The following is a 13,372-nucleotide window of genomic DNA, read 5'->3' as shown; positions in this document are numbered from 1 at the left end:
AGACCAGCCTCAATGATATGACTCAGTTGTGGCCTCGTGGTTAGAAAGTCAGACTTATAACCCAAAGGTTGCAGGTTTGAGTCTCAGGTCCGGCAGGGATTGTAGGTGGGGGGAGTGAATAACCAGCGCTCTCTTCAACCCTCAATAGCACAACTGAGGTGAGACCCTTGAGCTAGGTACCAAACCCCCAACTGCTCCCAATATACCTGCCCACTGCTGTCTGTGTGCGTGCTTGGATGGGTTAAATAGAGAGCACAAATTCCAAGTATGGGTCACTTCTTGGCCACACTTCACTTCACCAAGAGTATACTGCTATTAAAATGCTATTTGTATCCGTATCAGCATTTTTGCCCCATCTTGTCCCCATGTTTTGCAAGGAAAATGTAATATTCAGTGCCACAAAAAACAATCCTTTGGCCACACTTCACTTCACTTTCACTTTCAATTTAAAATGTCTCAATGGTAGTGTAAAACAACACCCATTTTACCTTGTCAAAAATAGCTCACAGCGACCCGTTTCGGTGCATGTAAATGCTAATGAGCTCTGCCCACCCCGCCCCTCTCTTCCATGGGGTGACGAGCCACTCTCATGACACTGTAAACTTTAGCTGCAGAACTTGCTGACTAGTGAAGTGAAGTGAAGTGACATTCAGCCAAGTATGGTGACCCATACTTGGAATTCGTGCTCTGCATTTAACCCATCCAACGTGCACACACACAGCAGTGAACACACACACACCGTGAACACACACCCGGAGCAGTGGGCAGCCATTTATGCTGCAGCGCCCGGGGAGCAGTTTGGGGTTCGGTGCCTTGCTCAAGGGCACCTCAGTCGTGGTATTGAGGGTGGAGAGAGCGCTGGACATTCACTCCCCCCACCTACAATCCCTGCCGGCCCGAGACTCGAACCCGCAACCTTTGGATTACGAGTCCGACTCTCTAACCATTAGGCCACGACTTCTAGCACATTAGGAAAGGAAATTTGCAAAGATTCTTAAAAAACCTTAAACTCGCTTCTTCTGTAGGTGAGGCTGGATCGCGAATGATTTGCGAGAACATAGACGCATTTAGGTAGATCGGGGGTGCACTCCCTTAAAAAAAAACATAATCCACTGCGTCTTCAGCAGCTCAGATGTCGGGAGTAAATAACGACTGTTATGTTCATTATTACATCCAACAACAAAACACCTCATTCGCTTAGGAGACATTCTTGTCTACACCTGCTCCGGCGTCGAAACAATGGCGGACTGATGACAGCTCACTCAGGGCGGGTCTAAGGCAAAACACCATTGTTCGTGGATAGTCTTTTCTTCCCCCTCAATAGTCATGGGAGGGGCCTTGGCCTGTGTTACATACATCAGGCCAGAATGTGTGAATGGCTTGATCTGAAAAAGGGGTTATTTTTGTGGATTTAAAAAAAAGCACTGTGTGAATTTTTATCATTATAGGGTGGTTGTGTACACACAATGCCAACACACATTTATGTTCAAACAACTTACAAAGTGAATTTAGCATCTGATGACCCCTTTAAGATAAAAAGACAGCATCTGCCACACAAACTCAATTAGTAAAAGACCAGGACCCGACTCTGACTTTACAAGGTGGACTCAGGCCCAGCACTTCAATAGTGTGTAATTTTGTACCTTACCTGATCGAATCAACATTAAAGATTGAAGATCGAATCGAAGAAACTGACTCTTTTGTTTGGAATCTAGACAGGGTGAGTATATATGATTGGCATTGTCAGGATTACAGCAATAAGAGTTGCTATGCAACAGGACAGTTAAGTACAGACACTCTGACAGATGTTAGTGCTTTAGTCATGGTAAGTTGAGAGATTTCAGATGAGTGACAAGTTTTAAGCCTGATATGTAGGGATTGAGTAAGTTGTTCTTATGAGAACCCAATTGGAAAATGATATTGTTTAGAGCATGGGTCTCCAACCTTGCTCCCAAGAGCTACCATCCTGCAGCTGATCAAGGTGTTCAGGGCTGCTTGATAATTACAGGCAGTTGTGTTGAAGCAGGGTTGGAGCTGAAGTGTGTAGGACTGTAGCGCTTCAGGAGCAGGGTTGGAGATCCTGGTTTGAGGTTTCTCTTTCAAAGCATGGGAGATATAACTGAGTTATATCTCCCATGTATATAACATTATATAACAGTGCTGGAGGTTCTCCAGGTCCAGGGTTGGGAACCACTGGTCTACCTAATCAAACACACCTGATTTAACTCATCGGCTGGTTAAGTAGAGACTCATATTTCACTTGAAATGAAAGAAATTTAACTCAAATCAAATCAATCAACTCATAGCTCAAATCAAATATAGCGACACTTCAATGACATCAAACACTGGCATTATTGACCTGTCACCATATTTGATTCAAAGGTGATACAAAGTGATCGTAACACTTTGAAACTCTTGGATTAAACTGCTGGATATTGTTACTTTTACACTACTTTTAGGATCTTTTTTGTGGTTGAAATTTTTGGACCGCATTGACTTACATTGTATGGACAGCTGAAACATTCTTCTAAATATCTTGTTTTGTCTTCTATAGACACCCCAATGTTTTTCCTACACAACGGGTGTCTGAGAGCTTCTTTTATGAGATACGCGAGACACGTGTTATTCCGGACACTGGAAATAATTTAATAAAAGGTGTACAAGAGGTTGTTCCAGATATGGTGGAAAAGGCATGTTTCTCATCCCAGGCGTCCCTTAAGAGAGTGAGGACAGTACACAGATAAGACGAGATTAATCAGGCGCTTAGTGAGGAGGAGAGAGAGATAAAGAGAGAGAGAGAAGATTTTGAACAGACACTGCGCTCTTAGAGACTTATCCTTAATGTGATTAAGAAATGCTTTTGAAGTAAAACTAGCCAGTCAGCTGATTACATTAGCGAGAGCTAGATGATGAGGCTGCATCGATCTACAGTAACTCACTGTACACCATAACCCTATATTAAAAGTAACCAGAGTGAGGAGGAAAGCACACAGTGAACGGAAAAATGAGACTCAAGTGAAGAGGGCTATAAAATAAATATTTCAGATGCTGTGTGTTTGTGTATGCAGATGTGTTCACAAATGAATAAACCTGTCAAATAAATGTCAGAATATATCACTCCCAGTTTTAAAAGAAATAAATTAGAAATTATATTTTGCTGGAAGAAAATGATGCCTAGCACACTTTCTGCTGAACTTCCCATTACCAGAATGTGACAAAGTCATGCTCTTTACTATAATGTATGTATATTATTTAAAAATATGTATATTATTTAAACTGTAAATTATTTATTGCCTGCTACATTATATTTGCATACATAAAAGGGACATAAAAAGAGTTCTTAAAAATGGTTCCAAAGACAGGGTTAATGTATGTGTGTTTGTGTGTGTGTGTGTGTCAGTCTGTGTGTGTGTGTGTATGTCAAAGTTTGGATCTCTTATTCTTACCAAAGCAGCATTTCTTTGATTAAATATACAGTTAAAACGGTTGTCAGTTAATGTACAGTTATTACAACTGATTTCTATTATAAATGTAATAAATTCCTGTTAAAGCTGAATTTTCACCATCACTACTTCAGTGTCATGTGATCTTTCTAATGTGCTGATTTACTTACCCCAAACTTTTGTAGTGAAAATATTAATATTAAGCAGAACAACTGTTTTTAACATTCATAATTATCAGAAATGTTTCTTGAGCAGCAAATCAGCATATTATTATGATGTCTGAAGGATCATGTGCCACTGAAAACTGGAGTGATGATGCTGAAAATCGAGCTTTTCCATCACAGGAATAAATTACATTTTAAAATATATTCACATAGAAATTGTTATTTTAAATTGTAGTAATATTTCACAATATTACTGTTTTTTTATTGTATTAAAAAATTATAATTATTCAAAAGATTTGACCATAGTATATATATTATATTTATATATATATATATATATTATAATTTATTATTACTGGAGCTTATTCTAGACAGATATTTCTTAATGTTTTTGTATAGTCACTAGGACAACATAGTTTCATAAGACCCAAATGTAAACGGAGAGAGACAGACTCACATGTATCAGATTTGAGCTGACTGTTGGTGGTGCGGAAGTACTGCGGGTTCTCTATGACGGGAATCTTGGTCATGCCAATGATGACGGCATCCGCGTTCATGTCAGAGGACGAGGGTGTGTTAGAGCCGTTGGACACATGATGAAGAGGACTGGCAGAGTCATCGTCATTACTGATGACTGAGGAAGGACCTGTGTCAAAGACAAAGACTTGCACTCAAAACCACTATATTTAAAGGTTGTTTATAAAACATTTCTTCCCTGGCAAGAGTATACTGCTATTAAAATGCAATTTGAATTCGAATCAGCATTTTTTCCCCATCCTGTCCCCATATTTTGCAAGGAAAATGTGATATTCAGTGCCACAAAAAACAATCCCTTGGCCACTTGTTTCAACAAAATGAAACAACAACAAAAATATCAATAAAAATCATAAAAAAATTTAATTAAAAACATCAAAGCAAGGTCTCTTAGGAACAGCATGCCGATTTGAAAAGACTGACACGGTTCCAGTTTAAAGTCAAACGATTTAGCAGAATCAGAAAGGAAAAATGTTCATAGATAAAGTGAAACAGCGGGGGGCTTCCTGTCTGACAGGATATTTGTACAGTGGGGTCCAAACATCTGAGAACACACTGAAAATGTGGGACTGGACATAAATAGAAAGGTTTCATTAATTCTGCCAGCCAGAATTAATGAAAGTTTTCAATTTGTTTTCTGTTGTAACTGGAATAAAACACAGGGAACCAACTAAAAGAAACAAGTAGTGCACATATAAACATCTTGAAGTGCCAAAGAAACATCAAACATTTTCAAAAGAATTGCCATCAAGGGTGTAGTTATTCCATTTACATGAAGTACGGAATGTTTAACAACACATCTATCATGAATTATTCCCAGGAAAATATACTTGAGGGGAAAAAAGGCATTTTTAGCTGGTCATTACGGAGTCCCTTAGAGTTCATGGTGGTGGAAAGATTTCGGGGTGGATGAAAAAAATTTGGGGTGGGAGGAAAAAATATTTTTCAAATCTTTTGAATTCCCTCGCAAAACTTTGCCTTCCCTCGTAAAGATGTTTGCGTTCCCTCACAAAACTTTTGCGTTCCCTCGCAAAACTTTGCCTTCCCTCGCAAAGATGTTTGCGTTCTCTCGTAAAGATGTTTGTGTTCCCTCGTAAAGATGTTTGCGTTCCCTCGCAAAACTTTGCCTTCCCTCGCAAAGATGTTTGCGTTCTCTCGTAAAGATGTTTGTGTTCCCTCGTAAAGATGTTTGCGTTCCCTCGCAAAACTTTGCCTTCCCTCGCAAAGATGTTTGCGTTCTCTCGTAAAGATGTTTGTGTTCCCTCGTAAAGATGTTTGCGTTCCCTCGCAAAACTTTGCCTTCCCTCGCAAAGATGTTTGCGTTCTCTCGTAAAGATGTTTGTGTTCCCTCGTAAAGATGTTTGCGTTCCCTCACAAAACTTTTGCGTTCCCTCGCAAAACTTTGCCTTCCCTCGCAAAGATGTTTGCGTTCTCTCGTAAAGATGTTTGCGTTCCCTCGCAAAGATGTTTCGTTCCCTCGTAAAGATGTTTGCGTTCCCTCGTAAAGATGTTTGCGTTCCCTCACAAAGATGTTTCGTTCCCTCGTAAAGATGTTTGCGTTCCCTCACAAAACTTTGCCTTCCCTCGCAAAGATGTTTGCGTTCTCTCGTAAAGATGTTTGCGTTCCCTCGCAAAACTTTGCCTTCCCTCGCAAAGATGTTTGCGTTCTCTCGTAAAGATGTTTGTGTTCCCTCGTAAAGATGTTTGCGTTCCCTCACAAAACTTTTGCGTTCCCTCGCAAAACTTTGCCTTCCCTCGCAAAGATGTTTGCGTTCTCTCGTAAAGATGTTTGCGTTCCCTCGCAAAGATGTTTGCGTTCCCTCGTAAAGATGTTTGCGTTCCCTCACAAAGATGTTTCGTTCCCTCGTAAAGATGTTTGCGTTCCCTCACAAAACTTGAGAACGCAAACATCTTTGCGAGAGAATGCAAAAGATTTGAAAAATATTTTTTTCACCCACCCCGAAATCTTTCCACCACCATGAGCTCTAAGGGGCTCCGTAGGTCATACAGTTTTACATAAATACATTTTTAAGCTTTAGATAAAAAAATTAAAATTTTATTGAGATTGTAGTTCATTTTCTTCCAAACCTGTTCATCAATACATATATATATATATATACAAACCCGATTCCAAAAAAGTTGGGACACTGTACAAATTACGAATAAAGGAATGCAATAATTTACAAATCTCATAAACTTATATTTTATTCACAATAGAATATAGATAACATATCAAATGTTGAAAGTGAGGCATTTTGAAATGTCATGCCAAATATTGGCTCATTTTGGATTTCATGAGAGCTACACATTCCAAAAAAGTTGGGACAGGTAGCAATAAGAGGCCGGAAAAGTTAAACGTACATATAAGGAACAGCTGGAGGACCAATTTGCAACTTATTAGGTCAATTGGCAACATGATTGGGTATAAAAAGAGAGTGGCAGTGTCTCTCAGAAGTCAAGATGGCAAGAGGATCACCAATTCCCCCAATGCTGCGGCGAAAAATAGTGGAGCAATATCAGAAAGGAGTTTCTCAGAGAAAAATTGCAAAGAGTTTGAAGTTATCATCATCTACAGTGCATAATATCATCCAAAGATTCAGAGAATCTGGAACAATCTCTGTGTGTAAGGGTCAAGGCCGGAAAACCATACTGGATGCCCGTGATCTTCGGGCCCTTAGACGGCACTGCATCACATACAGGAATGCTACTGTAATGGAAATCACAACATGGGCTCAGGAATACTTCCAGAAAACATTGTCGGTGAACACAATCCACCGTGCCATTCACCGTTGCCAGCTAAAACTCTATAGGTCAAAAAAGAAGCCATATCTAAACATGATCCAGAAGCGCAGGCCTTTTCTCTGGGCCAAGGCTTATTTAAAATGGACTGTGGCAAAGTGGAAAACTGTTCTGTGGTCAGACGAATCAAAATTTGAAGTTCTTTTTGGAAAATTGGGACGCCATGTCATCCGGACTAAAGAGGACAAGGACAACCCAAGTTGTTATCAGCGCTCAGTTCAGAAGCCTGCATCTCTGATGGTATGGGGTTGCATGAGTGCGTGTGGCATGGGCAGCTTACACATCTGGAAAGGCACCATCAATGCTGAAAGGTATATCCAAGTTCTAGAACAACATATGCTCCCATCCAGACGTTGTCTCTTTCAGGGAAGACCTTGCATTTTCCAACATGACAATCCCAGACCACATACTGCATCAATTACAACATCATGGCTGCGTAGAAGGAGGATCCGGGTACTGAAATGGCCAGCCTGCAGTCCAGATCTTTCACCCATAGAAAACATTTGGAGCATCATAAAGAGGAAGATGCGACAAAGAAGACCTAAGACAGTTGAGCAACTAGAAGCCTGTATTAGACAAGAATGGGACAACATTCCTATTCCTAAACTTGAGCAACTTGTCTCCTCAGTCCCCAGACGTTTGCAGACTGTTATAAAAAGAAGAGGGGATGCCACACAGTGGTAAACATGGCCTTGTCCCAACTTTTTTGAGATGTGCTGATGCCATGAAATTTAAAATAAACTTATTTTTCCCTTAAAATGATACATTTTCTCAGTTTAAACATTTGATATGTCATCTATGTTGTATTCTGAATAAAATATTGAAATTTGAAACTTCCACATAATTGCATTCTGTTTTTATTCACAATTTGTACAGTGTCCCAACTTTTTTGGAATCGGGTTTGTATATTATAATTGAAATCTACAAATGCAACTAGACAAAGTGTAATAAAATAAACACTTAAATGTGTATTTTGGATGTTTTCTTTCCACTAATCTGAAAGAAAAGAAGTAAAGTTATGGAAGCAAAACTGAAAATGTCAAAACTGACCAGTGCCTGAAAAAAACAATGGTTTTGTCAGTAATGTCTTGCCTTTGGTCCAGTGGTTTGGCTGTCTTTGTACACAAACAGGACATCTACCAATCATAACTCCATCCATAAAATCAGTGCACATGATTGGTTTATAGGAATGCTGTTCCAGGAACAACACAGGATGTTGATTTTGGAAGATCTACTTGTACATGTTAAGTTGCACAACAGTAACCCGAGTTAAACGAGCAGAAGAAGGAGATCATGCTGCAACAAAATCTGATCAAGCTATAATATCGTATGCCCATGTACCTCAGCTGTCAGATGCCCCATTTAATCTGAAGCAAATGAAAACGAGGCTGAGGAACAGACATACAGAAGGGTTATACTGTCCTAAAAGGATAGTTCATCATTTATTCACCCTCATGATGATCCTAGTTGACTTTAGTTCTTCCGTAAAACACAAAAGAAGATGTCTCTGGTGTTTTGTGTACATTCTATGTAAGGCAATATTGTTTCAGGCCTCATGCATTGATTCTCATTGTATGGGCAAAAATACTTCTTCAAAATATCTTCTTTTGTATCCTGCAGAAGAAATAGCTTGAATTATTGGATAGATTGAGTCACATTTGTATGCATCTCAGACCACCTCCTGAGTTCGATGTCGAATGCATCTTGGTTGCCATTTACACTTGTTCTTTGCATGAACGGAATATTTCGTAAACAAAAACACATGACCGAGTATATCTATCATTAATCCTGATTATAATCAAGCATTTAAATCAGTGAAAATACTGACTGGTTGATAAAAATGTTGTTGAAGCACCTAATTCCAGCCCAAGACCTAAAATCTGATTGTTCTTCCAAGACCAAGTGATTCAGGAACCTACTTGAGTAAATCACATGAACCTTGAAATCTTCTTCGTTCTTCACTCTTAGATTGCCAGCTCCAATTCTTCAATTTATTATTCATCAGCAAGTAAAAGATGGAGGTTGTCAGGACGCAGAACGTTTGGTTGAAACAGCCAGCCGCTTGTTGAATGATATAGCAGCAGTAGGTGCATTAGCCGCAGTGATATCTGAGAGAATAAAACAGGAAATTGGAGATCGGCCATATTGCGATGACCTCTCTGATGGCGCGCGACAGCTTAAAGCATTTACTAGAAAACCCAAGCGTCTTGTTACACTCTAAACCCGTAAATAAACGTTTTTAGTCGTCATTAATTATTCTTTCTTGTTTTAGTAAAACACGTCGCCATTACTAAATATAATTAGTTGTTTGAAGTATTCAGTCGAAATATTGAATGCAATGATCATGTTAACTAGAGATAGCTTAATGTGAGCGCGCAATGTTTGAAGATATCCTAGTAGTCGGTTGATGATACACGCGATGGATTTGGAACGCATCGTGAAATGGTGAGTGTTTAAATTAGCTTCTTTCTCTTTATCTTTCTGGGAAAATTGATTTTCCAAAAGATCGGTCCGATTATAGCGTTACTGCAGTTAAAGCTAAAGTAGTCTTCTACTGATCGACGGTTTTTCTCCTGTCGGTTCACACCTAATGTATAATGCTAATATTTAAATTTGTGTTTATTTTGCTTCACAGTTAAGATACGTTCCGCATGTTCAGTTTAGCTGTAATGTTAGCATTTCATTACCCTTAGCTTCAGGTGTTTAATATCAGCATGAATTAGCTTTTTGATATCTTGTCTCTCATGTTATATAATGGTGAGTAACTATTAGTATTTATAATAACTGCCACTGAGTTGTTGAGCTTAAAGTGCTGTGCATATGCTAAACATTTATGCTAAAAGTTACAGTTAGTCTTGAAATTTAACACTTTTTCTCTGTTGTAGGTGTTCATGGAGTTCTACAGGATTGTGGGCTAGAATCTCATAATGAAAGCACTGACTGGCATAGTCGTCATCTAATTGAGATATTTCAGTCTTAAGAGGGGATGCTGGGTAGCTGTTGACAACTTTCACAACAAATCAAGCTTGGTCCATGTCCATTACAGACTTGCATTGCATTGTTTTTCACAGCTTAAGTCATTAAAATGTATTGAAAATGTTTACAATTTTACATTTAGCAGACGCTTTTATCCAAAGCGACTTACATTGCATTCAAGTTACAGTTTCTACATTTTATCAGCTCTTGCTTTCCCTGGGAATTGAACCCATGATCTTGGCGTTGCTAGCGCCATGCTCTACTATTTGAGCTTTGGTTGTATAATACAATCAAAATTGTATTTGACTGGTTCTGCTTTCTTGTGATAATTTCTTTAATTGTATTCATCACTGACTCATTTTACTCCCCAACAGACTAAAGAGCCAACTGATACTAGGTCTCTGGTGCTCAGAGGGCTCCCTTTTGTCCTTGGCGACAAACCTACAGATTTCTACAAAGTATGCTTTCTAAGTAACCTCTGTTTTCTCTCAAAATATCTAAAAGGACATAAACATAACATAACATAAATAAGTTCCTGTGTTTTATAAAACTTGTGAGAATAAAGCCTAAACCATTAACTTATTACAATAGCTCTTTTAACCTCTTCGGGGGATCTGCTTGATCACAGGCTTAGTTTATTGCAAATAATGAGAGAGAGGCAGCAGACGAAAGACGAGACAATCAGGAGTGACCTGGTGACTGGGGTCCTGACATTACAGCGCGTGAGCCCGAGGCCGGACGACTCTCAGGCCGAGCTATTGATCCTCTCTGCTGCTCAAGGGATAATTGAATGTTGAAGGTCTCTTGAGATACATGACACTCAGTGATTTACATGATGCTGTCTTTGAATCTAAACTCACAATTGTCCTATTCAAACATGATAATACATCTAATACAATTACACTAAAGCAATCAGCTTTGTAACACTGCTTCAGTTCTTATAAGAAATATGCACTTATGTTATTAAATACCCCGTGAAATGCCTTGACAAACAGTTTTCTTTACTGAGCTGATTTATTGAAACCTTGGGACAAGTCTTATTGCAGGGGTTGTCTTTAAAAAAAAAAAAAGCCTTTAGCCCAAAGTATACTTTAGTTTGTATGCATAAGTGCCCATACACTTTTTCAGTGGCGCTGAAGTATTTTTCCCATTCATTTTTCCCATAGGGATTTTTAACAAGTATTTGTTAAAGCATTATAAGCCATAAACCAAACCAACCAAATAGGGTTAATCGCAACACTACAAACTTTCATTTGAAACAAAAAAGTATCTGAAAATCGAACAAAAAGACAAAGGGAAAAAACTGTGTATTTAATGGCTTTAGCGAGGGAAAGAACTACAGTCCCATAAAGCATTGCAAATGAATCAAATTAAAAATGATGGAGAAATAAAACACCCACAAATTATAGTTGTTGATTGTATATAGAGAAACAATATGAACCCATGGTTAATTAGTCTTTCGGGTTTTGTCCCTGCAGTGCTCATGGTCATGAAGACATATAGTAGCAGATAGATGACCTCAAAACTAATAAACACACAAAATGTTGATGCATTGTTTTCAATAAGTTATAATGAGGCCTACGAGCCTGTGGTACAAGGCCTTTACATTTAGTTTTCTCCCAAAACACAAGGCATCTTTTTTAATTTTTGTTCACTGTGACTAAACCTCCAGATTGTCTGGAACTCTCAGTTCAATAGGAATCTGCACTGAAGATAACTTTTGCATTGACTTCAAGATTTTTATGCGAATTTGTTTGATCATTTAATAAAAACATATCTCTCGGCTCTTCTCTTAGCTCCTTAAAGGGATAGTTTACCCAAAAATGAAATTTACTCACCCTCAAGCCGTCCTAGGTATATGAATTTCTTCTTTCAGATGAATATAATCAGAGGTATATTAAAAAATGTCCTGGCTCTTCCAAGCCTTATAATGGCAGTGCATGGGGTGTAAGATTTTTAAGTGCATCCATCTATCATAAAAAATGAAATAAAAATATCCATATTTACGATTATAAAGTTTTAAATATGGATATTTTTATACAAACAAATTGATTCACTTCAGAAAGGCCTTTATTAACCCCTCCCCCTCCCCCTCCCCCCAAGTTTGTTTTTACTTGAAAAATGGCATTGTGTTAACGTCCCCCTAAATTTCACTAATCTTTCTTATTAACCTTTCTTATACATTTTTGCCAGCAAAAGTATGCAGACATTTTGCTAATGTTGCTAATGGTTATTTAATATTTTACATTAATATTAACTATTAAATATTTGCATTATACATTTAAAAATATATAGTACATAAAACCAGGCACAGGTGCATGTTGTACACCAGTTTTGAATAAGGAGGTTCAGATACACATTCGGTGGAAGGGCCAAAATACACACAGATCCTCTCAGACTGAATCGAGAGCTCTGTGTGTGTGTGTGTGTGTGTGTGTGTGTGTGTGTATCCGGTAACGAAACCCAGCCACTGCACACTCTTAAACTCTTATTTTCTTCTTGCCAGCAGAGAGGAAGTGATCTATCGATCAGAGGAGGTAATGAGAAGAGATAGATAGACGGATGGATGGATAGATGGAATGATGGATGAGGGGGGAAGGAAAGAGCGTTGAGAGAGGACAGCAGCGGATGGATTGTTTTCAGGATTGGATTTCGGTTACACAGCAGTCCTGACTGGGACCCCAGCTCTCAGAGACACATTCAGGCCAGAACATGAAGGAAAATATCATATTCCCAAAAATAACAGAGATTGATTGTTTTTCTCGGTTTTAATGCCTGTTGCTATTTTTAAAGACTGAAAACGCTCTCACCCTCTCGTGTGACAGTAAAACTCCAGCCCCTCTTCCTTCTGAAGACCCCAAGGTCACAGGAAGTTCAAGTGACAATGGAAAACACTCTCTCTTTCTTTCTCATATGCTGCATTCACATTTTTCAATGGTCTGAGGTGAAAATCTATCCTAAAACCCCATTCAACTAAATTAAGAAAGCTAAAAATATATTCTGCTATTAGATTTTACTCATATACAACTGAACTGTGTTCACAATGAAATACTAGCAGACTACATACTGCATAGTATATACCTCATTTGTTCTAAGAAAAAAAAACAATATGAGAAACACTATGAAGTGGTGTCACATGACCTTTTCACACTGCATGTTTAATACAGCAAGTGATACTGATATGTTGCTGATATTACATCAGGTTAATTTGTTACACTGGAAAGTCAGATGCATTGCATTGTGGGACGCACATGTTGACAAATGAACACTACCATTCAAATATTTGAGATCAGTATGATTTTTAAACGTTTTTGTCTCTTATGCTCACCAAGGCTGTGAAAAATATCTGTAATATTGTGAAATACTATTGCTATCTAAAATAGCTGTTTTCCATTGCAATATGTTTTAAAATGTAATTTATTGATGTGATGTAAAGCTGAATTTTCAATTAATCCA

The 13,372-nt window shown here is 38.4% G+C and overlaps 1 protein-coding gene across 1 annotated transcript in view; it reads right to left on the bottom strand.

The window, feature by feature from the left end:
- ntrk2a (neurotrophic tyrosine kinase, receptor, type 2a) overlaps window positions 1–13,372 on the bottom strand; it is a gene marked incomplete at both ends in the record, with an annotated part of 46,217 nt that overhangs the window by 9,782 nt on the left and 23,063 nt on the right. The window contains one exon of the mRNA XM_079383227.1: window positions 4,065–4,253. Within this exon, the coding sequence (XP_079239353.1) occupies window positions 4,065–4,253 (189 nt within the window). The remainder of the gene's footprint in view (window positions 1–4,064; window positions 4,254–13,372) is intronic.

Source organism: Barbus barbus (genome assembly GCF_936440315.1).
Source record: "Barbus barbus genome assembly, chromosome: 28".
NCBI lineage: Eukaryota > Metazoa > Chordata > Actinopteri > Cypriniformes > Cyprinidae > Barbus > Barbus barbus.
This window is presented reverse-complemented; position numbering and strand designations above follow the sequence as displayed.